The sequence below is a fragment of the Pelodiscus sinensis genome, chromosome 7 (assembly GCF_052426305.1).
Source record: "Pelodiscus sinensis isolate ZL-2025 chromosome 7, ASM5242630v1, whole genome shotgun sequence".
NCBI classification, from domain to species: domain Eukaryota; kingdom Metazoa; phylum Chordata; order Testudines; family Trionychidae; genus Pelodiscus; species Pelodiscus sinensis.
This window is the reverse complement of record NC_143058.1, coordinates 46,685,234-46,711,828: the sequence shown is the minus strand read 5'-3', so window position 1 is coordinate 46,711,828 and position 26,595 is coordinate 46,685,234. Positions and strand designations below refer to the sequence as shown.

Below are 26,595 nucleotides of genomic sequence, written 5' to 3'. Positions count from 1 at the left end.
CCTTTCTTGTTATCCTTCACATCCCTTGCGAGTTGCAATTCCAATTGTGCTTTCGCCTTCCTGATAACTCCCCTGCATTCTCGAGCTATACATTTATACCCCTCTCTAGTCATCTATCCAAGTTTCCACTTTTTGTAAGCTCCCTTTTTGTGCTTAAGTTCACCAAGGATTTCCCCGGTAAGCCAATCCGGTCTCCTACCATATTTGCTTCTCTTGCTACGCATTGGAATGGTTTCTTTTTGTGCCTTCAATAAGGCTTCTTTAAAATACTGCCAGCTCTCCTGGGCTCCTTACCCCTTCATGTTAGCGTCCCAGGGGATTCTGCCCATCAGGTCTCTGAGGGAGTCAAAGTCTGCTTTTCTGAAGTCCAAGGTGTGTATTTTACTACTCTTTTTTTCTTCTTTTAGTCAGGATCCTGAAATCTACCATCTCGTGATCACTGCTTCCCAGGTTGTCACCCACCTCTACTTCCAAGGTTGTCACCCACCTCTACTTCCCCTATTAGCTCCTCCCTGTTTGTGAGCAGCAGGTCAAACTGCACACAGCCTCTGGTCGGATCATGCAGCATTTATACCAAGAAGTTAACCCCAACATTCTCCAAAAACATCCTGGATTGTCGGTGTACTGCCGTATTGGTCTGTCAACAGATGTCAGGGTGATTAAAGGTTGTTCTTGGCTGTATCGTTAGTTCCCACATGGAGAAGCAGGAAGGAGTAGTGATCCAAAGGTTTGATCAGTTTTGTAAGCCTCTCGGTCACATCCTGAATTCGAGCTCCCGGTAAGCAGCACACCTCTCAAGAGTCCAGGTCCAGACAGCAGATGGATGGCTCAGTCCCTCTTTGGAGGGAGTCCCTAACCACCACCACCCGCCTTCTTCTTTCGGCGATGGTGATTGTGGAAACCCCATCCCTAGGGCTATGCATCCCATGCCTTCCAGTTGAAGTGGTTCCCTTCCGATTTCTTCCTTGTGAGGTCCCTTCCAAAGCATTCTCCATCACAGAGCCTGTGGAGAGAACCTAAAAGCGATTACTTACCTCTGTAGGAAGGGGGGATTACCGTGACGGCTTTTTTTTCCTTCCAGAAGTTACATGCTGCCAGTTCTCTTCCTCATCCTGTACCGCCCTCTCTGGCTCTTCCTCCTGCCTTGTTTACAGGATTAAACGCTGCCTTCTATCGAGGAAGTCTTCATCCTCTCTGATTGAGCGTAGAGTCGACACTTGGGCCTCCAGTCCTCTAATTTTTTCCTCCAAAATGGCGACAAGCTTGCACTTAGTGCAGATGAAATCCCTTCTTTCTTCCAGGAGGAAGACAAACATGGTACATGCTGTGCAGGTAACAACATCAGAACTATCACCATCCATACCTGCTGCACTAAAAAAGGGTTTAAAGAAAAGACAAGAGTACCTCGCCCCATTCCCTCTCCCTTTCCAGACTCCCACTCTAAACTCCCTGTTTGCAATCACTTGTTCCCAAGCTCCCTAGTCGCTGACCCAGTCCTTTATAAAGCCCTGGACTGCCTGACAGCCCCTCTCCCTACCAAGCCTCAGCCAATCAGCAGAGGCTTCTAGATTTCAAACTTTAATTAGAAGCCAACAGTTACCAGCTGCCAATCACAGCACACACTCCATGGGGCAGGTTGGGGGGAAGGGTAGGAAAGGAAAGAAAAAAAAACCCACACTCACAAATACAAACTCAAACTCAGTACACAGCTGGATAGCCCCTAACAAATCCAACACACACTACAGACAGCCACTTTCCTCAAGAGTCCAGTAGCCACTTCTCCCTTACCTGGAGAACTCCCACTCTAAACTCCCTGTTTGCAATCACGTGTTCGCCAGGTGATGTTAAGGACTAGTCGACTACCCGATAAGCAAATGCTTATCAGATAGTCGAGTCAAGTAGTTGATTCCCCACCTCTATCAGATAGGCAGCAAAGGGGGGGGGAGGGGAGAAGAGAGGGTACTTCAAAGCGGCAGTGCCGCATGGAGCCTGTACCCGGGCTCCATGTGGCATGGCCACTTTGAAACACTGTGGCAGCGTTTCAAAGGGGAAGCACTGCACAGCTGATCCCGGGCTCCATGCAGCACTGCCCTTTTGAAACACAGTGGCGGAGTTTCAAAGAAGCAGGGTTCAGGGCTGGGGACGCTTGTATATTTCAAAGCTGGCAGACTGTGTACAACTCAGGGCCAGTGAGAAGTCCCGTTGACTCCAGGCTCCACACAGGTGCTTCAGCTTTGAAATGCACAGGAGCCCTTGGGGCTCCTGTGCATTTCAAAGGGTAAGCACCCTCCTTGAGCCTGGAGTCAGGCTACATGCGGAGTTCCACGTTCCTACGTTCAAAATGTACGAGAACCCACCCAGCGGGGGCCCTTGTATATTTCAAAGGAAGAATACGGAAGTGCCTATTGACTAGTCAATGGAAATTCCATCAACTACTCAACTAGTAGATTAGTTATTTGTTAACATCCTTAGCCCGATCCTTACTTTTCTTTTCCTTTTATTTTTTTTCCTCCACCGGGGCTCCAGTGGCTGGCCAAAAGCAAAATGCTGAGGCAGGAGCTGCTTTGGCCATGAAAGCCCCTTTGCCGTATCCTCCATGGATGGTCATGGAATGGAGGGGGCAGAAACTAAGGAAGCAGCCCAGGCCAAGGGACATGCTGTCTGCCACTTCCCACTGTTCCCCTTGGACCTGTTTCAATTTAACAGATTGAAAGGGGTTTGTATGCTCAAAAAGGTTGGGAACCACTGTTCTAGTTTGTTTACAAATCTGCTATGCATGAAATGCTTATACTGACAGTTCATAAAGCTACAGAAAAAAGTATTTTTTCCCTCTGGCTTACAGTAGGAACATCTTATACTTTTCTTTTTGAATATACAAGTGAATGGTTTCAGCATTAGGCAGCCAATATTACCATAAAGAGCTTCTTACTCCACATAAGTGATTTGGTCATCATTTTACATTTAATCATTAGTGCATTAGAGAAGCAGACTATACTCAGCATGTTCAAATGGACACAACTCACAGAGTGGATGCCAATGCCTTAAGAAATTACCATTCGCCAGTCTACTGAAATATTCCTGATATTAAAGCATGTGGACAAATGATTCAGTATGAGATGCTGCACCCACTATCTTCATAGGCATGCATGAAGTATGGAAAAAGCAGAGGATAGGCAGTACTTAAAAGAAGCTGACGTCCTCTGAGAAGTTATGACACATTCCCTGACAAAAAAAATCCTCTGCTTTCAATACATTATTATAGAAAATAAACTATGATGGGATGATTCCATTTAAGTGCACAAGTGAAAAAACCCCATGTTTTATGGCTGCTATATTGCTAGGGCAGTTAGAGTTAATTGGAATTGCCATGACAAAATGATTGGCTAATAATAGAGGGTCTTGTTCATGAAAACAATCAAATTTCATTTTTATTACTGATGTAAAAAAATCTCAGTCATGATTACATTCCTATGAATGTGTAATAGGATACCAGTGCTTGCAAACGGAGACGTAGGAAATAACATTTTAAAGCAATCATAATTTGTGAATGGTATTCTTTTTGATATAGCATTTTTTCACCCTCAAAAGCACATTCTTACATGTATTGCACAACTGCTTGCTTTTGGCATAAGAATAAGAAACTCTGTACTTCTCTTCAGATTGCTCAGTATACAGTATCTGTTGGAACATATTTGATTATTTTTATTTTGTTTTTTAAAATCATCTCTTTTAAAATACTATCTTATTAAAGTAATACCCTAGAATCTTGTTTACTGGGTAAAATCTTGAAATACTAAAAGATATGTAGTGGACACTGGATGAATTAATCTCAAAACACAGTCATTTTGTTTATATTAGAAGATTTTGTTTTCCATATATCAGTATATAAAATGTATGGTATGTAATGCAGACTAGCTATGAAAACCCAAAATTTTTTAATGGGTGAAATACCTTTTAAGTCCAGATAAGAGGTTAGACATGACGCACCTTCCAACAAAGCAGAGATCAAGTTATAAGTTTGTTTTGTAGAATAAAGTTCAATGGACTATGCACAACAACTATTAGTACAGTACTTGGGGTCACAAATGAGTGAAGTACCAAATATATAGAGAGAGGAAGAATAAAACAAGCACAGTTGTTTGTATTCTGCAGAGATAGGCTAGCATGATGGTAGACAGCAAAAAGTACCTGCAGTACTCAACTACCATCAGAGTACAAGCAGCGCTTGATCAGTATCTGATGGGTGAAAGATGGGGGATTGTGGGACTGCTCTATTCTGGAAGGATAGATTTGAGGTGGGCCAACAAGTAGGCATGCAGCTCTGACAGCGAGAACCCATTCTCTCTGGGGGGGGAGAGGGATGTTATCAAGATAGCACTGGAAGTATAGGTTGAACTTCCCAAATCTGGGACTCTCTGGTTTGGCAACATCCATAGTCGAGAAGGGCCAGAGATGTTGCTGGACCAAAGAGCCCTAGAGAAGCGGGAGCAACACTGGGGCTGGGGAACCCTGGCTTGGCCAGGCGGCATCTGGGGAGCCCCCTCCCTGGTTGGGGAATCCCGCGGGCGGTTGGGGAACCCCTCACAGCAGGTGGGGAATCCCGCCAGCTGGGGAACCCCTCACAGCAGGGCCAGGTGACCGAGGAGTCCCAGAATCCCTGGTTGCAGTGGAGCTGCCTGCAACCAGGCAGCCCTAGCCAGGAATCCCAGGAAACACTGGTGGTAATGGGGCCAGAGTGACTTGGGCGGGGCAGCCAGGCCCTCCAGCTGTGGAACTCCTAGCAGCAGCAGGGCTGGTGGCACCAGGTGGCTCCAGCTGGGAGCCCTGGGGAACACAGGGCAGCAGTGGCCAAGCAGTCCCCACCGGGAACCCCGGGAGAAAATGGGGCAGCAGCCAAGCAGCGGGGTGGGAGCCATGCCGAGCCAGTGTTAGGGAGACCAATGGCAGGGCAGGGAGCTCCAAGGAGAGGAGCCCAAGAGCAGGGCAGCTAGTAGGAGAGCACTGACCTCCCCTGGTTTGGCAAACTCCCTCGTCAGGACAGCGTAGGTCCAGAGGGCTTATATTGCAGCAAGGGAGATTTAGATTGCATATTAGGAAAACCTTCCTAACTGTCAGGGTGCTTAAACACTGGAATAAATTGCCTAGGGAGGCTGTGGAACCTCCTTCACTGGAGGGCTGCCTCTAGACTGGCATGATTTTCCGGAAATGCTTTTAATGGAAAAGTTTTCCGTTAAAAGCATTTTCAGAAAAGCGTGTCTAGATTGGCCACGGACGCTTTTCTGCAAAAAGTGCTTTTGCGGAAAAGCGTCCGTGCCAATCTAGACGCGCTTTTGCACAAAAAAGCCCCGATGGCCATTTTCGCGATCAGGGCTTTTTTGCACAAAACAAATCTGAGCTGTCTACACTGGCCCTTTTGTGCAAAAGTTCTGCGCAAAAAGGACTTTTGCCCGAACGGAAGCAGCATAGTATTTCCGCAAAAAGCACTGATTTCTTACAGTAGGAAGTCAGTACTTTTGTGGAAATTCAAGCGGCCAGTGTAGACAGCTGGCAAGTTTTTCCAGAAAAGCGGCTGATTTTCCAGAAAAACTGGCCAGTCTAGACACAGCCGAGATGTTTAAGAGCAGGTTGGATAGACATCTATCCGGGATGATCTAGACGGTGCTTGGTCCTGCCATGAGGGCAGGGTACTGGACTCGATGATCTCTCAAGGTCCCTTCCAGTTCTAGTATTCTATGATTCTATGACCAAGGAGGTCCAACCTGTATATGCATATTGTGTAGAAGTGTAAGGATCACTGTAGGACAGTGTTTCTGAAACTGTGCCGCGAAATCTCTTTGAGAAACACATTAACTGGCTACCCCAGTTTGTTTATATACTGGCGCTGTGGCCACGGAGCCTTGCGGCTCCATTGGCTCTGTTTCGTCCTTTGCAGCCAAGGGGAGCTGCAGGAAGCAGTGGTCCGGCCCACGCCGCTTCCCACGACTCCCCTTGGCTACAAAGGATGAAACGGAGCCAATGGGAGCCATGAGGCTCTGTGGCCATGGTGCCAGTAAATAAACAAATCAGGACGGGCCAGTTAATGTGTTTTGCAAAGTGATTTCACGGCATACTTTCAGAAACACTGCTCTAGGATGCTTTGACATACTGAGAGAGGGAAGAGTTAAGTTTTGGGATTCCTATCTTATTTGCAGGTTTTCAAACATTTGTAGGTTTCCTCCCTTGCCTTTAACCCTATTTATATATTTTTTTAAAACCTAGAACAATCTAACCATATTTTATGTAGAAATAATTGGAATGTCTTACAAAACTTCATGAAGATTATGTATGTTTGGGAATATTCTATTTTTAAATAAAGTACTTTAAAATATAGTGACAATTTACTGAAAAACATTTTGCCATAATTACAGATATAGGAGCTGTATTATACGTTTCTCAAACTGTGGGTCGCGACCCCCAGGGGATTTGCGACCAACTTACAGGGGGGGGTCGCAGCTGGATTCGGGTTTTTATTGTTTGTTTGGGGGTTTTTTTGCAGTTGTCTCTCCCTGGCATCTCTGGACAGTCCAGGGTCGGTCCGGTCAATTTTCCCCTGCCGCGTCTGGCGGGGGAGTGAGGAGAGCCGCAGAATCTAGTGAAGGGGGGGAAAGCAGGAGGGAGCAGTTGCCGGGCGCCACACTAGGGGGTTGCTGAGATGGGTGAGAGCGGAGCCCACACTGCTCTGGCCCACCTGACCAGCAGAGACCGGCAGCTGGCCACGTGATGCTCCAGACGCTGAGGATGCCTGCCTGGGGGGGTGGGAGGGAGTGCACTGGGATGGGGGGGGGCTCTAAGGGGGACTGGGTCTGACGCAGGGGGGAGTGCACTGGGATGGGGGTATGCTGGGGGGGCCTATCTCAGGGGGTGGGGGACACTGGGGGGCCTGACTCAGGGGGAGGGGTGGGTGCAGTCCCAAACTGGACAAAGTGGTGCAATTTTTGCTTAACGATTTTGGCTCCCCCCCCTTTTTTTGGGCTTAACTTTGGTGGGGAGGGGGGTTCACACAAATTCAATTAGCATTTTAGAGGGCCATGGTATCACAAAGTTTGAGAACCCCTGACATAATAGCTGTATTGTATTATAGTAACAATAACATACAGCCAATATTTTATTCACAAACACAAAAACGATGCAAGTACTTGAATGAGAACACTACAGACAAATTGTCATTGCCACATTTGAATGTGTGCTGATCACGACCCAACTGCCTTGATCCTGAGGCAACTTGGCCAATGGATTTTAAACACCACTGGCACTAATGTATATTATTTGAGTCGAAGAACTCCACAGATCTTTGGAGCTTTCAAATGTGCTTAAAGCTTTTAAATGTGACACGTTTTCCCCCCGCAAACAAAATAAAACAAACCCTTTCTTCTAGAAGCTCAGAAGGCCAACACTCCCTTGTATTTTATGAATTGAGGGATCACTAATGAATGAATGAAAAAAAATGTAGGATAAGCTCTTTCAATGCATTCATACAGCAGAACTGCACTGAAGCATGTCACTAATAGATTATAAAATTGTTTGCTAAGCTTCAAAACTGAGGGAGCCAAAAAAAACAAACAAAAAAGTTTGAAGCACTACCTTCAGAGGCAGCTTTTATTTTGGGGTTGCTAGGCCCCAGAAGTAGAGCTCTGTTCTAAGAGATGTTAAAAGTAATGTCCTCCTGCCTTTCCTTGCTCCCACCCAATAGTGCTTAAGCATCTTCTGATGGTACTGCCTACCCTGCATCCCCTTCTCTCTCAGCCAGACAGGTCTCTTTTTTGTAAGCCTCCTAAAACGGAAGGCAGGCAAGCAGTTCCTAAAAGGAGAAGAGTAGAATGGAGGGCTACTTAGACCTTGTTATGCTTTTGTGAGCTAGATTAAGGAGCTGGACAGTGAAGTTTGACAAATTCAGATTAGAAATATGGTACAGATTTTTAACAGTAAGTATAATAAACCATTGAAACAACTTCCTTAGGTATGTGGAGGGTTCTCCACCAGTTGAAGTCTTTAATCAAAGCTGATGTGTTTCTAAAAAATGCACTCTAACTTAGCTAGAAGTTAAAAAGAAGAAATTTGGTGAAATGTTATGACCTTGTGAGTTATGCTGGAGATCAGACTAAATCATCATAAGTCTTTTCTGCCCTAAAAAAAAAATCTATGAAACTACTGACTTTATTTGGTGCTGCGTGTTATGCAGCATCTTAACTAAGAGGAGAATTATTCAGCCACCTGCACAACCATAACACCGTATTTTCCACAAATCCCTATCTGAAACTGAAGAACAACTTGCCTAACTTCCAAATTGCCCAAGACATTCTCATTGGGAGTAAAACTAAATATGCAAGATGTAAAGTCAGTCTTCCATCACAAAAAAAGTTGTTTCCCCACCTAAAGTTTATAAGGGGAGGTGCCAAAGATTGTAGTCATTGGTTCACACCTTAACACAGCCCCAGAAAAATCGCCAAATCATATGCTTCCTGCAAGGCTCATCTTTCCTCCTTATAGTTGGGAAAAAAAATTGTAACTGACGAGATGAGGAATCATTGAGGGGAAAAGGGGAATTTATGCTAAATTATCTATAGTTGCTGCTGTTAACCTCAAGGGCAACTACAACATAATGATGGGCACCATTTTGGTATTTCTAGAAATTAAAATAAAACTATTTTCTAGGATCCAGAAAACAGAACGTGAACTTGATATTTTGGTAACAAGTGTCAAGTTGTGTGCACTATGAGAAAATGATGAGGATTCTTTTTAAAAGAAGAAAGTTCACTTCTAAAGAGATGGCCAACTCCCAAACAACGATGAACCTATTATAGCTCTGGTCCCCTTATAAGATGAAAATCATAGAATCATAGGACTGGAAGGGACCTCGAGAGGTCATCGAGTCCAGCCCCCCGCCCTCAAGGCAGGACCAAGCTCCGTCTACACCATCCCTGACAGATGTCTGTCTAACCTGTTCTTAAATATCTCCAGAGAGGGAGAGTCCACCATCTCCCTTGGCAATTTATTCCAATATTTGACCACACTGACAGTTAGGAATTTTTTCCTAATGTCCAATCTAAACCTCCCTTGCTGCACTTTAAGCCCATTACTCCTTGTCCTGTCCTCAGAAACCAAGAGGAACAAATTTTCTCCTTCCTCCTTGTGACACCCTTTTAGATATTTGAAAACCGCTATCATGTCCCCCCTTAATCTTCTTTTTTCCAAACTAAACAAGCCCAGTTCATGAAGCCTGGCTTCATAGGTCATGTTCTCTAGACCTTTAATCATTCTTGTCGCTCTTCTCTGTACCCTTTCCAATTTCTCCACATCTTTCTTGACATGTGGCGCCCAGAACTGGACACAGTACTCCAGCTGAGGCCTAACTAGTGCAGAGTAGAGCGGCAGAATGACTTCATGAGTTTTGCTTACAACACACCTGTTGATACAACCTAGAATCATATTTGCTTTTTTTGCAACAGCATCACACTGTTGACTCATATTCAACTTGTGGTCCACTATGACCCCTAGATCCCTTTCCGCCATGCTCCTTCCTAGACAGTCGCTTCCCATCTTGTATGTATGGAACTGATTGTTCCTTCCTAAGTTGGAGCACTTTGCATTTCTCTTTATTAAACTTCATCCTGTTTACCTCTGACCATTTCTCTAACTTGCTAAGGTCATTTTGAATTATGTCCCTATCCTCCAAAGAAGTTGCAACCCCACCCAGTTTGGTATCATCTGCAAACTTAATAAGCATACTCTCTATCCCAATATCTACATCATTGATGAAGATATTGAACAGTACAGGTCCCAAAACAGACCCCTGCGGAACTCCACTTGTTATCCCTTTCCAGCAGGATTTAGCACTGTTAACAACAACTCTCTGACTACGGTTATCCAGCCAATTATGCACCCACCTTATCGTGGCCCTATCTAAGTTATATTTGCCTAGTTTATCAATAAGAATATCATGCGAGACCGTATCAAATGCCTTACTAAAGACTAGGTATATGACATCCACCGCTTCTCCCTTATCCACAAGGCTCGTTATCCTATCAAAGAAAGCTATCAGATTAGTTTGGCATGACTTGTTCTTCACAAACCCATGCTGGCTATTCCCTATCACTTTATTACCTTCCAAGTGTTTGCATAGGATTTCCTTAATTACCTGCTCCATTATCTTCCCTGGGACAGATGTTAAACTGACCGGTCTGTAGTTTCCTGGGTTGTTCTTATTCCCCTTTTTATAGATGGGCACAATATTTGCCCTTTTCCAGTCTTCTGGTATCTCCCCTGTCTTCCATGATTTTTCAAAGATCATAGCTAAAGGCTCAGATACCTCCTCTATCAGCTCCTTGAGTATCCTGGGATGCATTTCATCAGGAACTGGTGACTTGCTGACATCTAACTTTCCTAAGTGATTTTTAACTTGTTCTTTGTGTATCCTATCTTCTAAACGTACCCTCTCTCTGCTTGTATTCACTACGTTAGGCACACCTCCAGACTTCTCGGTGAAGACCGAAACAAAGAAGTCACTGAGCATCTCTGCCATTTCCAAGTTTCCTGTTACTGCTTCTCCCTCCTCACTGAGCAGTGGACCTAACCTGTCCTTGGTCTTCCTCTTGCTTTTAATGTATTTATAAAAGGTCTTCTTGTTTCCCTTTATGCCTGTAGCTAGTTTGGTCTCATTTTGTGCCTTTGCCTTTCTAATCTTGCCCCTGCATTCCTGTGTTGCTTGCCTATATTCATCCTTTGTTATTTGTCCTAGTTTCCATTTTTTATATGACTCCTTTTTTATTTTGAGATCATGCAAGATCTCCTTGTTAAGCCAAGCTGGTCTTTTGCCATATTTTCCTATCTTTCCAACACAGTGGAATTGTTTGATTTTGGGCCCTTAACAACATCCCTTTGAAATACTTCCAACTCTCCTCAGTTGTTTTTCCCTTCAGTCTTGCTTCCCATGGGACCTTACCAACAAGTTCTCTGAGCTTATCAAAATCTGCCTTCCTGAAATCCATTACCTCAATTGTGCTGGTCTCCCTTCTATCTTTCCTTAAGATCATGAACTCTATTATTTCATGATCACTGTCCCCCATACTGTCTTCCACTTTCAAGTTCTCAACTAGTTCCTCCCTATTTGTTAAAATCAAATCCAGAACAGCTTCTCCTCTGGCAGTTTTTTCAACCTTCTGAAACAGAAAGTTGTCTCCAATGCAGTTCAGAAACTTATTGGATAGCCTGTGCCCCGCTGTGTTAGTTTCCCAACATATGTCTGGATAGTTGAAGTCCCCCATCACCACCAAATCTTGGGCTTTGGATAGTTTTGTTAATTGTTTAAAAAAGGCCTCATCCACCTCTTCCACCTGGCTAGGTGGCCTGTAGTAGACTCCTAGCATGACATCACCCTCATTTTTTACCCCTTTTAGCTGTGTAGAGTCTCTCTGGGTTAAGCTATCTCCTACGTTCATCTCCACATCAGTCCAAGTGTGTACATTTTTAATATACAAGGCAACCCCTCCTCCCTTATTTCCCTGTCTGTCCTTCCTGAGCAAATGAACCTCTACTTCTGATAAGAGGAAAATGCCCTTGCATATTAAAAAAGAAACAAACATCCTTTTGCGGTGGCAGGGAAACAAAAGCACACTAGGTGATTCAAATCATCCGATGCATGTGTTTCTCTCTGTAAGAGGCCAGTGAGGGGACACACGTTGTTGACAGCAGGCTATTAAAAACTCTGAGGTTTGCCTCGCAACATTTCCAAAGCAGAACGCACAGAGCGGGACGCCGCGCCGCGTGGTATCGTTCCTGCAATAGAGAATCCAGCTCCTTAAACACCAAAACAAACCTTCCTCCGACCGCATCATCAACAGCACGGTCACCGCGCAGGTAGCAGGGCCTGGCCCTGCCTACGGGACGCGGCCAGACTGCACGAGAGCCGGGTCTCGCACCCTGCGGCCGGAGTCGGGAACGGGGAGCTGCGCAGGGCCCACTGGCTTTTGCCTCCTGCCCCGCCGCGAGGCCCATCTCGCCCCGAACCCGGCCTGCCTCGTGCCAGCGCCCCCCGCCCCTCAGCGCCCTTCCCCCCTCGCCTCCTTCCCGCTACCTGCTATTTGAGACACAAACGCCTCCGCCACCAGCGACATGATCCCTGCGGCCGAGCCCGCCCGCACCAGGCGCAGCCGCGGCCCCGCTTGGGCTCGGAACGGGCCCCGCAAGGTTAAGGGCACGCGCAGGAACTAGGAGCCGGCCTGGCAGCGCCGGGGCAAGTGCATCCGGGGCCCGCTCCGCCTCCCGGGCCCGCCCCTCCCGCAGTGCCGCCTGGCCCGGCCCGCGGGCCCCGCCGCTCGGAGCCCCGCAGCGCGCCCCCTCCCCGGAGTGCACCGACACGGCAGCCAGCGCCTGGCCTACACTGGGTCATCCCCGTATGGTCCGTGCTGGGCATCACCCCACCAGCAGCCCCTGCTGCACAGGCTCCTATGGGCTGGGGATCACTTCCCTCTCCCCCCCCCCCCAGCCCCTGCTGCACTGGCTCCTATGGGCTGGGGATCACTTCCCTCTCCCCCCCCCCCCCCAGCCCCTGCTGCACTGGCTCCTATGGGCTGGGGATCACTTCCCTCTCCCCCCCCCCCCCCAGCCCCTGCTGCACTGGCTCCTATGGGCTGGGGATCACTTCCCTCTCCCCCCCCCCCCAGCCCCTGCTGCACTGGCTCCTATGGGCTGGGGATCACTTCCCTCTCCCCCCCCCCCCCAGCCCCTGCTGCACTGGCTCCTATGGGCTGGGGATCACTTCCCTCTTCCCCCCCCCCCCCCAGCCCCTGCTGCACAGGCTCCTATGGGCTGGGGATCACTTCCCTCTCCCCCCCCCAGCCCCTGCTGCACTGGCTCCTATGGGCTGGGGATCACTTCCCTCTCCCCCCCCCCCCCCAGCCCCTGCTGCACAGGCTCCTATGGGCTGGGGATCACTTCCCTCTCCCCCCCCCCCCAGCCCCTGCTGCACAGGCTCCTATGGGCTGGGGATCACTTCCCTCTCCCCCCCCCCCCAGCCCCTGCTGCACAGGCTCCTATGGGCTGGGGATCACTTCCCTCTCCCCCCCCCCCCCAGCCCCTGCTGCACTGGCTCCTATGGGCTGGGGATCACTTCCCTCTCCCCCCCCCCCCCCAGCCCCTGCTGCACAGGCTCCTATGGGCTGGGGATCACTTCCCTCTCCCCCCCCCAGCCCCTGCTGCACTGGCTCCTATGGGCTGGGGATCACTTCCCTCTCCCCCCCCCCCCAGCCCCTGCTGCACAGGCTCCTATGGGCTGGGGATCACTTCCCTCTCCCCCCCCCCCCCAGCCCCTGCTGCACAGGCTCCTATGGGCTGGGGATCACTTCCCTCTCCCCCCCCCCCCAGCCCCTGCTGCACAGGCTCCTATGGGCTGGGGATCACTTCCCTCTCCCCCCCCCCCCAGCCCCTGCTGCACTGGCTCCTATGGACTGGGGATCACTTCCCTCTCCCCCCCCCCCACAAGCCCCTGCTGCACAGGCTCCTATGGACTGGGGATCACTTCCCTCTCCCCCCCCTCCCCCCCCCAGCCCCTGCTGCACTGGCTCCTATGGGCTGGGGATCACTTCCCTCTCCCGTCCCCCCAGCCCCTGCTGCACTGGCTCCTATGGGCTGGGGATCACTTCCCTCTCCCCCCCCCCCCCCCCAGCCCCTGCTGCACAGGCTCCTATGGACTGGGGATCACTTCCCTCTCCCCCCCCCCCCCCCAGCCCCTGCTGCACAGGCTCCTATGGACTGGGGATCACTTCCCTCTCCCCCCCCCCCCCAGCCTCTGCTGCACTGGCTCCTATGGACTGGGGATCACTTCCCTCTCCCCCCCCCCCCCAGCCCCTGCTGCACAGGCTCCTATGGACTGGGGATCACTTCCCTCTCCCCTCCCCCCCCAGCCCCTGCTGCACAGGCTCCTATGGGCTGGGGATCAGCTCCCACACACACAACCCCTTCTGCATAGGCTCCTATGGATGGGGGATGAACTCCGCCCCCACCCCTCCCCACACACACATACACAGCCCCTGCTGCACAGCCTCCTATGGACGGGGATCAGCCCCCTAGTCCCTCCCTACACACACACAACCCCTGCTGCACAGATTCCTATGGACTGAGGATCAACTCTCTCCCCGTTCCCCCATCACACACACACACAGAGCCCCTGCTGCACAGGCTCCTATGGACGGGATCAACTCCCCCCTCCTCCTCACACACATAGCCCCTGCTGCACAGAGGCTCCCTTGGACTGGGGATCAACTCCCCTTCCCCCACACACATATACAGCCTCCTGGGAACTGGGGATCACCCCTCCCCCACACACAAACCATGTAATCTGCTGCTGGGCAAAGGCTCCCACAGATTGGACAGCAACCTCCCCCTGCTGCCGCCACACTCACATACATACACTACAGCCCCATGCTGCACAGAGGCTTCCATGGGCTGAGGATCAACCCCCTACACCAGGGATGGGGAACCAAAGATCTGGGGGCTAGATGCAGCCCCTGGATTGCCTGGTGCTCCAGCCCCCTCTCCCCATCCACCTACCTGAGGGGCTGGAATACACAAAATCTACTAGTCTGGGGCCCATCAGGCTCTGGTGTGTGAGGAGACTGTGGGTAGTATCTTTCTCATTCTCATTTGGGGGCCACATCCTGAAAAAAGTTTCCTGCCCCTGCCCTACACACTGTACAGGTCCATACTTGGCAGAGGCTCCCAAAGGCCTGAGGATCAAACCTCTCACACACTGCACCCCTTAGTCCTGTAGTTCTTGGATGTATCTGGATCAAACACAACATACCACATTAAACTGCAATGGCTCCATATATGGGGATCAGTCAATTGTAAGCCTTATTTAGTATGCAGTGTTATCATAGCCATGTTGGTCCCCAGATAGTAGAGAGACAAAGTGGGTGAGGTAATATCTGTGGTGAGACAAGCTTTTGCGCTTCCACGGCTCTTCTTTCAGGCCTGGGAAAATGAAACCCTTCTGTCTAATGGAGTTGGTAGCATGGCAACAAAAAACCCGATTCCAGATCTAAAGGATCCTCTTAACCAGGGGTGAGGAACCTATTTTGGATTGAGGGCTGCTGACCCACAGAAAAATCAGTTGGTGGCCGCACACAAATGAGAAGCAAAAAACCCAAAAAAACCAAATTCTCACTGACTTGGCCCCCAACTGAGAAGAAAGACACTCCCCATATTCTCCTCATACATGAGAGCCTACGAGGCCCAGGCTAGTAGATTTTGTGTGTTCCAGTCTTGTGGGGGGGATGGCAGGAGAGGCTGGAGTGCTAGCACAGGCTCCTCAATGCCGAGGGGCTGGATCCAGCCCCTGGGCTTTAGGTTCCCCACCCCTTAATCATACAAAACTGAATTGTCATCAGTCCCCACCCAGTAAATTAAACATCACCCCTCAGCAATACCTCTAAGAGGCAATATTTTCCCAATCACAAGCACTTAGTAGTGTGGGTACATCTAGACAGTGGCACTATTTTGGGATACTTCCAGTATCCCAAAACAGCGTTCTCCACATCTTGACAGCGCATCCGTTATTTTGAAATAGCTTTTGAAATAATGGGCACGCTATTCCAACGTCCCTGTAAACCTCGTTCCACAAGAATTAAGGGGCATTTTGGAATAACACTCTATTTCGAAAAATTTCAAAATAAGCTATTTTGAAATACATTCAAAATAAGCTACACAATTTGTGTAGCTAAAATTGCATAGCTTATTTCCAGCTAAGGGTTCGGATGTCATTGACCCAAGAAAAATCAGTTGGGGGTTGCACAAAAGTGAGAAGCAAAATAAAATAAAACCCCTCACTGACGTGGTGCCCTGACTGAGAAGAAGAAAGACATTCCCCATATTCCCCTTGCACACCAGAGCCTAGAGGGACCAAGCCTAGTAAATTTTGTGTGCTCCATCTCTGTGGTGGGGCAGCAGAGGGGAATGGAGCACCAGCATGGGCTCCCAGTGCAGAGGGAACCCTGAGCCTCAGGAACTGGATCTAGCAACCCAAGGGTCGCATCCAGCCCCCAGGCCTGAGGTTCCCCACCCCTGCGATAAAAGGTGCTACCTTACCTACTTTGTCTCTCGAATCAGCCTTATGTTGGATAGACATCTCATTGCGTATTCAACATCCTTAGTTGCTCCTACCCTCCCTCTCCATTAGACCGTCACCTGTCCAGCCAGCAAGGTGCTGAGGCAGCCGACCACCTCTGATTCCTTCTTGCTTTGTGGTGGTGGGTTCCTCCATGGCGGCACCAAAGCAAACATGGAGAACAGAAAGCTGGAAGAGGGGGTATAAAATATCCACCCAACTGACTTCAGTTCTGGCACCACAGTGGTCCCCAATGGCTGGGAGGAATCACTGCAGAGGAAGCCTTGTTTTGTCTCTGCGGCAGGATGGGTGAGTCACCAGCAAAAGGCTGCTTGATTGTAAAAGTGGAAGGCTGCAGATATGACCTTGCGAATAGTGCATGAACCTTGGTAACCCTCCTCAGTACAGTTAGGAGGAGAAAGGAGTCACAGGAAGAATTCTCTTCCCTTCTCCACTAGCTGCATCATGATGGTCCTCTGGTCCAGTGGAGGATATCCAAAAGGAGTGAAGAATATGCCTTATGCTCTCACATGCATGTGGCCAAATAAATCATTCCAATTTAAAACAAAAAAACAAAATCAAACAGTAAAGGAATTCACAGAAAATAACAGACTCTCTCAAATATATACTAGATTGTAGTTGTCAAAAAAGCACACAGTGGAAATCCAGGAACTTCACAGTTAGAACTTATTTTCAACAAACATTTGAAAATATAGAAATGCAAAGTTAAGGGCATCAAATTACTTCAACTCTGCCCCTGAACTGAGCCTCGGGGAAATATGAGGGTCTAAGACCTTTTCCATTCATAACACTGCCATATCAAAGATCACAAATTAAAATGCTTTATTCCGGTAGTACAATGGTTGTGCACATTTCAGCCCGAATACAGCCATGCACTATCCACTGAAAAATTCACACTTTTAAAAATCTGAATGATACATACAGCATATTGAAGGTCATCATTCTGCAGCAAAATTTTGTGTTTCACCAGTGATACAAATATCATGTTGGATAGACACGTATAAGTTAATACAGAGCTAGTGAAAACAAGCCTATTTGTCTTGCCTCATCAAAGATAATACTTACAGAATTAAGAGAGGTAGCTGTGTTAGTCTTTTTGAGAAAAAACAACTAGAAGTCCAGTGGTACTTTAAAGACTAACATATTTATTAGGGTATTAGAACATGAGCTTTCATGAGCTACAACTTAGTTCCTCAGATGCTGAAGAAAGAAAGAAAGAAAGAAAGAAAGAAAGAAAGAAAGAAAGAAAGAAAGAAAGAAAGAAAGAAAGAAAGAAAGAAAGAAAGAAAGAAAGGAAGAAAGGAAGATGGGACTGTGAGATCAGTGCTAATTATTTCAGAATGGATGTGCCTTATCTCCAACAGTGGTGAGAAGGTCAGAGTACCTGAATGAGAAATTACCTATTGTCATCCAAGAACCACATCTTTATTTAGACCTTGGGTCAGGGTGTCAAATTTGCATATGAATTCAAGCTCAGCAGTTTCTCTCAGCAGTCTGTTTTTTAAGTTTTTCTGCCTGAGAACAGCAACTTTTGTTCTTGTATATTTGATTAATTTGAAATAAAAGATATTGATATATTTACTGCCTCCTTCCAATTTTGAAAAAAAAAATCTAAATTGAAATATTGATTGGAAGAAAGTATCTTTTAAAATATCTTCTTTATCAAAAAAATAGCTTTCATTCTTTGAGCAATATCATTCTCTCCTTAGCAAACCTGTATTCAGGAAAAACTCCTATGGATTTCCATTAAATGGAAATATTGCTTGAGAAAGGACTGCAGCTTTATCCTGGAGATAATAACTCTCTCATTGTAGACATAAAATCACAAAGGGAGCCAAATCAAAATTAGAATCAGTCAAGTAGTATCAAAAACATTGGCCAATAATATAATGGATGAGAATATTTATTATAATTCTGTTTATTATGATTGATTGTTGGTTGGAATATTAACCACACCACAATCCAGTAAGTGGTAGTAAAGTGTATCGTCAGGGGGTGATGACTTTCACTACATAACTTATGATTGATGCAAAATCCTTCAATAGAGTAAATATGGTTGATTTCTGAAACATTACAGGCACTTCAACTCTGCTTCTGGTATAAAAATGAAATACGTATGTGGGTTCCCTGGATCTGGGATGTGCAGTGCAAGTCTTCTTTCCTGATATAGCATATGTATGAAACTTAGATTATAGTTCTGATTTGAGTATAAGATAAGAAAAAAAACCATTTCAGGAGCTGAAATGCACTGTACCACTTGACCAGCACAAAGGGACTTTAATAATGCCCAAAGAATTCCCCTGTGCCAGCCAACTCGGGCTTGCAGGACTGTTTCATTGCTGTGTAGACTTCTGCACTTGGGCTGGACCCTCTCATCCCAACGGGTCCTAGAACCTCAACTCCAGCCCAAGCCCAGAAGTCTACACAGCCATGAAACAGCCCAACAGCCAAGCAACCATGAATCCAAGTCATCTGGCCGAATCCAGCCATGGGTTTTTCTTTGCTGTGTAGACAAAACCCTAAGGCAGGGGTGAGGAATCGTAGGCCCAGGGGCTGGATGTGGCCCGCAGTTTACCTGGTCTAGCCCCCAAAGCTTATGCCCCCACCCCTGCACTGAGGAGCCTGTTCAGTGCTACAGCCTGCTTGCTGCCCCACCATGGGGCTGGAGCACACAAAATCTACTAGGCTGGGCCCCCCTAGGCTCTGGTGTGAAAGGGGAATGTGAGAAGTGTCTTTCTGCTTCTCAGGTGCCACATCAGTGAGGGGAGAAGTGCAACCTTGTTAGAAAAAGTTGGAAAGTCCTAGAGTGAAAATTTAGGATCAGCTTCTTCCTCTCATGGGTGTGCAGCTTCTGGAAACTTCCCTGGGAGCCATGCAAATATTCCCAAGGGGAGGATCTGATAATGGGTAAGAACTGTAGAACATGGGCCCAGGCTTGAATTTGGGCTGATTTGATCTCTTTGCACCTTCTCTCCATGTACACACAGGTCCATGATGTACCCAGCGCTGGACACACGTTCAATGATCTTTTCCAGTGTGAATCATAATCCTGTTGCTGAAACTTCAGGAATGCCAAACCAGCAGCTCAGTAGCGACAATCCTCATTTTCACAGTCTTTATAGTCATAATTCAGACTGCTGAAGTGAGGATAACAGGTGGAAAGTTCCATTCTGGTATTTGTACTGCATATCTCACCATGCTGCAAAATCTTGAAGCAGCCTGTCAATTTGGATGTGGGGCAGTTGGTCACATTTTTACTGTTAGAAGGAGTTAAACAAGTCTGCTTATTCCCGAAAGATGCTATCCGAAAATGTAAGGAGCTACTACTGGGTGTGGTTGCTGGACAAGACTGGTTAACATTAAAGAGGATGTATTAGCACCTTGTGATGTGGTCTAAAAAATTTTTTTTAAAAGCTGGACTAAGAGCAAAACTGTCCTTCTGGCTGTCAAAATATTCATTATTGCCTCCCCCGAATGCAGGGAATTGTAGGGTATCATGGATGGCCCTGCTGTCATGGATTTATTTTCTGCACTAAAAGAGATGTGCTGTGGTTAACTGAGGGCTGACTACCAGTGAGAGACAGTAGCTGAGGGAAGTGGGTCTGGGTTGATTTGATCTCATGGTCATTTCCACCCGCAAGAAGCAATCCTTATTTCATAGACCCCTTAAGTTTAAGTTTAGTTTGAGGATAGCCTTTTATTTGTGCTTGTAAGGAATGGACTACTCCAGGGGTCTCCAAACTACGGCCCGCGGGCCGGATGCGGCCCGCGAGGCCCTCTCATCCGGCCCGTGGAGACCTTTTTGTCTGGCCCCACCTTCTTCCGCGTGCACCAACCGGAGCCAATCAGGCGGAGGGTGGCTGCGGCGGTGGAAGGAGAGAGCTTGAGTCCGAGCATTGGTGTCAGCGGGAGAAACGGATTCGCAGGCGGCTGCGCGAGGCCCCAGCGCGCGCACGGGACAGCAGGTAGCCCAGGTCAGGGACGGCTCCGCGTGCCGCTTGGCCGGGCGGGCGAAAAGGGGGGTCTCGAAGGCGGGCTCCGGATCAGACCCGGCGGCAGAAGATTGCGGGAGGCTGGACGGAGGGGAGGAAACCCAACGGTGGTTTCTCAGGGGCTAGGAGCGAGGGGCTACTTCTCCGGGGGCGGGGCTGAGGAGCTGTGCCCATTGCAGGAGGCGGTCTGGTTGCTGTGGCACAGCCTCTGGGTGACGCTGCGCCGTGCCTAGCGCGCTGCCCTGGTCCCTGCAGTGCGCCCTGAAGAAACATCCCTCTCCCTTCCACGTCTGGTCTCTCTCATCCACAACCCAGAGCAGCACCGCCCTGCCGGGTATCAGTCTGTGGGAGCGTTGGGCACTGCTTTCCAACTTCCTTTACCAAGTGATAACGTGTCTGCTTTCAAACCAGCTTTTCCCATTAAAATGCATGCCCCTTGTTCCATGGGGCTGTTACAAATTGTCACCTCATTCCCTGCATGATAGGAGAGTGATCACATCTCTTCAAGTGTGAGTGTCTTAGGCTGAACATATTGCCAGGATTATGTTGCTTACAATTTTCATCACATTGCGCAGGTGGAAATGAGTTCTCAGCAGTTTCCCCTTTCTGGAGCCCCTCCTGCAGGACTAGGACAAGCACCACCCCCAATTTCAAACAGTGATTTCTAAAGCCAGAAATGTCTGCTATTTTGGCATCCAGGAAACAATTTCACCATTCACACTAATACAGGTGTTCATGTGTAGTGTATCAATGTGTTATTAAATAATAACTGAATAAAATAATATTAAATAAATAATTAAAAACAACATCCATGTTTTGATTGTTTTTTATTTGGACCTCAAGTGTGTAGTCGGCCCCCGAACTGCTGTTTGATAGTTAATGCGGCCCTCGGGCAGAAAAGTTTGGAGACCCCTGGACTACTCTTTTAAGGGACACTTACTTTTCTGTTTTAGAGCTAAACTCTGAACAAAGTTGCATAAGCTCCACCTAGACTTGTTGAATCTCTCCCCCTCCCTGTCTAGTTTGTCACACTCCTATTAAGATCTGTGTAGATGTACCCCTAATGTGGTTGGGGGGGAAAGAAAATACCAAATTTGCAAAACAAATAATTTGCAAAATGTGTCATAGGTGAGATGTATTAATTAGTAAAGCTAGGCCTGACCTGGAAAAGCGATGAGCATGAAAATATAGGAACAACAGGAATAAAAGACAGCATTAAATTACATGTATGCTAATTACAGGACAGAATAAAGCAGATAAGAGTCTTGTCAGATGCTGTAGAGAATGAGGCTATATTAGGGCCGCTCATTTCCAGTGGTGCAATGTGATCCATTTGGGGTGAGGCAGGTTGCCTTCACCTCCACCAGCATCCAATCCAGGGTTTAATAAGTTCTCCCTGCAGCTTGCACAGGTTTTGTATGTGCAGTGGGGCAGGGCTGTTGGTGCCCAAAGCAGTTCCTCACCTGTTTCTTCACCAGGTAGGGGTTGTATACCCCATTACGGGTATTATTTTGAGTATTGTATGTACCTCCATTCACCTGTTTTATATTATACTAGCTGCATATAAAATCAAAGGAGACAGTTGCGGGAGGAGCAAGCAGGAAATGAACTAAAACGAAGAGAAGATACGTCCAGGGAGAATATGAAAGGCCCTTAAAGGAACAAATGCCTGAGCTAGCCTTTACAAAATCCAGACCTTCCTGGCAAGTCCAGCCACTCTTTCCAAGCCAAGAATCTACAATCAAAATAACACTAAGCTGTAAAAAAAACTCCATCATAGAGGAAAAGGAAGGGGAGCAGACAGCAGCTTCTTTAGAGATATTGAGATAGACAGAGCAAGCAGCAAGGCTGTAGAGTTAAGGCAAGAACTTGGTGGGATGTGCCTGAGACAGCTGGGTTCACTTAAGCTTTGAGAGAGAATGATAAGGTGCAGACAAGCCCAGGCATGCAGGCTCACTGTGGGTTTAAAAGTTTTGTGTGGGTTGCTGTGTATCTTTGGAATACATTGGCTTGAAAGAAATTGTTTGGAATCCCTTTAATCAAACACCATTGCATCATCATGGTTGGAAACAGAGAGGGCTGCTACCCTGCCATCCCATCTAAATTGTCGAGCCCCAGGTTTCCACCCTGACAGATGCGAAGGCAGCTCAAAGTTAGCTGTCCAGGCAAAGGTTAGTGCTATGGTCAGAACTCGTCAGGCTTCCATGTGAAGCTCATGACACAAGTCAGAGCCAAAGCCAATGCCAGGAACAGAGCCAGTCATGACCACTCACTAAGAATCAACATTGTTACTTAAACGTTTCCTGACACTCTGCATGAGTTTATATGGCACCAAGGGGCCAAGAGGAGTCGCTAATGGTGGCTGCCAATCAGGTCTTGCAAGTGGGACTTTCCATAGTGTATAGTCACATATGCGTTATAGGTTATAGCTGATACTAATAATGGCATAGAGCTATCTGCTGTCTAGCAGCTCTAGTGACCAAGGTTTGAGTTAGGGTTGTAAAATTGTAATTATTTGGCTAATTGAATATTCAATGCAATTTGTGGGGAGCCTGGGGCCAGTGGGGGACTTAAGGAGTCCCCTGCTGGCCCCATGATACCCGCCGAGGCGCGGTCACTCTGAGTCACCAGCTGAGCCCAGGCTCCATGCAGTGTTGCCACTTTGAAACACCATGGGAAGCCCAGCATCAGGCTCCACACACTGTTTCAAAGTGGCAGCACCGCATGGAGCCCACGCCTGTCACCTGCCTGTCACCTGCTCTTCTTCCCCCCTTTGCTGCCTCTTTCCGAAAGAGGTAGCAAGGAGGAGAGGGATGAAAGCAACTAGTCGTTCACATCCCTAGTTTGAGTCCTGCTGCTCTTTACACAACAGTAGCTTTTGTTAAATGTGGACACTATTCCACTAGAGTTCATACTGGCACCAGCTTCTCACATAGGTCTATGAATGCCCGTCAAATGAAAATGGCTATTAATCACTACCAGTGCTGCTGGATTTGAGCCAATGACCCAGAAGTTAAAAGCTCCATATCTCAGTAACAATCAGTTCCATGTTCCAGTTAACTTCTCATAACAAATTCTAAGTAATAAACTTGTGGGCCTTTCTTTTAAACTATACATTTTTGGGAAGAAATTATTTAGTTATTAATGCCTTATTACATTAATTCTAGTTATTCTCTTAATATTAGGAGTAAATATTTATACTATGGTAGCTCCCAGAGGCTGTTTAGATCAGGGACCTCTTGTGCTAAGCGCTTACAAACACAGGAAATCCCACTCCTAGGGAACTTGTATATGCCGACAAAGGGCAGGAAATGAAGATACAACATACAAGCAAACCATATAGTGAAGAACTGATACTGCTTTGTTGGCTACACACCTAATATTCCTTTTTAATCGGGATGATTGAAAAGGTGTTCCTAAAAAAGTGGTTGAAAACAGCTCTAGTCACATCTTCACCTCAGAGGTGTCCTGGATTCCTGTTAGTCTAATTTTTACCTGTGAGTATAGCTTGGAGATAGTATAGCCAGGGAGACAGTGATCTCCCTGTAACAATGGACACCAGATATTATGGGGATTGTTAGATCTAACAAAAAAAATATAAGCATGCATTTATCACCATGCAGACACATCTGCAGGTTGGACCTCTCTGGTCCAGCATCATCAGGACCTGACCAGTCCTGAAGAAGAGAATTTGTCAGACCAGGGAAGGTTTTCAGCAGGCAACCCTGCCTCGCCCTCCACCCCAACCTGGCTGGGCTGTTTGCCCAGCTACTGCTGGCTCCCTGGACAGCACAGGCTCCGGCTCCTGCTGTGGGACTCTGGTCCTGTGCAGCCATGAGCAGCCTCCAAGCTAGGGCTCCAACTCTGGCCCTGCACAGCCTCAGCACTGGCCCAGCACAACTGGGGAAAGCCGCTGGGCTTCAGACTCACGCAGTCTGGGGAAACTGTGGGGCTCCGTCCCTGTCCCCACGCAGCCTGGGGAAGCCGTGGGCTCCAGCCCTGTGCTCCTAGGGGCTACTGGAAGGCTCCAGCCCTGGTCCCATGCTGCTCCAGCTGGGCTGCTGACTCTGATTTCCCAGCCAGCTGGCCCCTGCCATTAGGCTCCCGGGCTATCTGCTCCAGGAACTTCCATGGTTCTGCCAGACCACAGATGCTGCCAGACCAGAGAGTCCCAGATTTTGGAGGTACAACCTGTAGTTTGGACGCCTGCCTGGTCCTCCCTTCAGCAATCTGTGGTCAGTAATATTGACCAACAGCTTCTTTAAAAATACGTTTTTATGTAACTGTTGGAACAAATCATTAGGGATATATTGATTTTAAAACAAGCAGCCATCTAAAGAGAAGCATAAGATTAACTAACTACAAGCTAAGTTAGATAGGCTTTCCTCTTCAAATACAGCAACAGCAGCAAACCAACTCAGATTATTTTAAAAAGCAAAGCTCCTCTTGTGACCTAACCTAGTCACCACTGCCACGATGCCCTGCTCTTCTTCGAGCTGTCCTGTATACCTTTTTGTGAGGGTGTCTGGGTTTCTTTACATGGGAAAATTGACCATAGCAGAATAAACTATTCCTCAGTTGGCCACTCTGTTCCAGAATAAAAGTGATTCTTCTTTGAAAGTAAATTGATTGTTCTGGAATAAAATGTTTCCAGAATAATGTGTCCACATGGGTAAGTATTCCAGCATAGCTATAGTAGAATAGCTTATTTCTCTATAGCTATGCCAAACAATTTCCCCATGGAGACAAGCCCTTATTCTCTCCAGTATAAAATCCCTCCTCAACTCTTAGCACAATTAAATCCATTACCATGTTGCTCAACAGTTTTCTTTTTTTTTTTAGGACACAGCTATGAACCCCTCCTAGTGCCTCAGGGAGGTTTTCCACTGTTGGTCAGAGTATCCTATTGAGCCGATGCAGAAAGATGCCCCTGTGGTTGCTGTTGCATTGTTCGATGGTTGGACACATTCAGTCAGTTTGTCTTCACAGGAAAAAATAATGTTTTACTGTTAAAAAGCAAACTGTAAAATAAGCTCACATAAGCTATCCTGCCATAAAATCCCAATGAAGACAAGTTATTTTTAATGGTGAATACATAGGAATGGTCAAGACTATATTCCCTGTTGGTAGTTGACCTTACCTAGTTTTCTTCATGGTAAAATTACAGACCCTTGTCTGAGTTAAGATTTTACGATGAGATAGCAAATGCATGTTTGTTATCTCATGGTTAAAACACAATAACAACAAAAACAACCAACTAAACCACCACACTTTTTCTGCCAGTGAATACAATCCTTCAATGAATTGTGATCACTGGCCTGGTGGTTGTGTCTCCCCCATGAGTGATGGAGTTGAAACTGAGGACGTGGGGGACCTTACTCCATATTGTTAGCTCGGCATAATCTGCCAGGTCCACACTACAGGGGACAGTCAGTTTAAGGTACGCAATTCCAGCTATGTAAAAACGTAGCTGGAATCCATGTACCTTAAGCCAAACTTCGGCGCCATCATCACAGCAAGAGGTCAACAGGAGAAACACTCCCATGAACTTCCCTTACTCCTTGAGAGGAGTAAGAGTTTCACAATCAACAGGGGCACCCTCAGGGCATGTCTAGACTACATGCCTCTGTCACCAGATGCATGTAAATTAGACTACCCAACACGGTCAATGAAGCCGGGATTAAAATATCCCCGTCTTCATTAAAATAACAATGGCCGCCATGCTGTGCCGGCTCAGCTCATCTTCGGCACACCGTGGCAGTCAAGACGCGGATCGGTCGACAGGGAACACCTTTGTCGACCACTCCTGTAAACCTCGTTTCACGAGGCATAAGGGAGTGGTCGACAAAGGCGTTCCCTGTCAACTGATCCACATCTTGACTGCCGCGCTGTGCCGATGATCAGCTGAGCCGGCACAGCATGGCGGCCATTTTTATTTTAATGAAGCTGGGGATATTTAAATCCCGGTTTCATTGACTATGTCGGGTAGTCTAATTTACATGCCTCTGGTGACAGAGGCATGTAGTCTACACATACCCTCAATGTCTGATTTAGCAGGTCTTTATTAGATCTACTAATTTGAACTCTGGAAGATTGACTGCCACAGCGTCAATATTCTGGGAAGTGAAGACATGGCCTTAGACATCAAGTGTTATGGCCGGTGTCATCCCTGAGCACAGCCTTTTCTGTGGCACAGCATGGCAATGCAGACCCCCATCCCTTCCTCTCCCTCTTAAGTCTAGCAATGATTTACTCACAGATCAGTGTGGAGCTTTGGTGGGGCTTAATCATTAACTCTTGTATTGAGGCCAAAACTCTTTGAGTCCACAATGTCAAACATTTCTCCTAGGATCAAGAATCCCACAGGCCTGATCCTGGGCTTTGCTAATTCAGACCAGCTACATACTTAAACCAACTTCTTCTAACTGTCCTCTTTTTTCATTC

The 26,595-nt window shown here is 47.3% G+C and overlaps 1 protein-coding gene across 2 annotated transcripts in view; it reads right to left on the bottom strand.

The window, feature by feature from the left end:
• The window catches only part of MTX2 (metaxin 2), a 71,286-nt gene extending 59,005 nt beyond the window's left edge, over positions 1-12,281 (bottom strand). The window contains exon 1 of one of the 2 annotated variants that reach the window (XM_075933707.1): positions 12,110-12,281. In XM_075933707.1, the coding sequence (XP_075789822.1) occupies positions 12,110-12,149 (40 nt within the window). In that variant the 5' untranslated portion in view covers positions 12,150-12,281. The remainder of the gene's footprint in view (positions 1-12,109) is intronic. The other variant, XM_075933708.2, reaches the window with a different exon arrangement.
• Between the last annotated feature and the right edge of the window lie 14,314 nt (positions 12,282-26,595).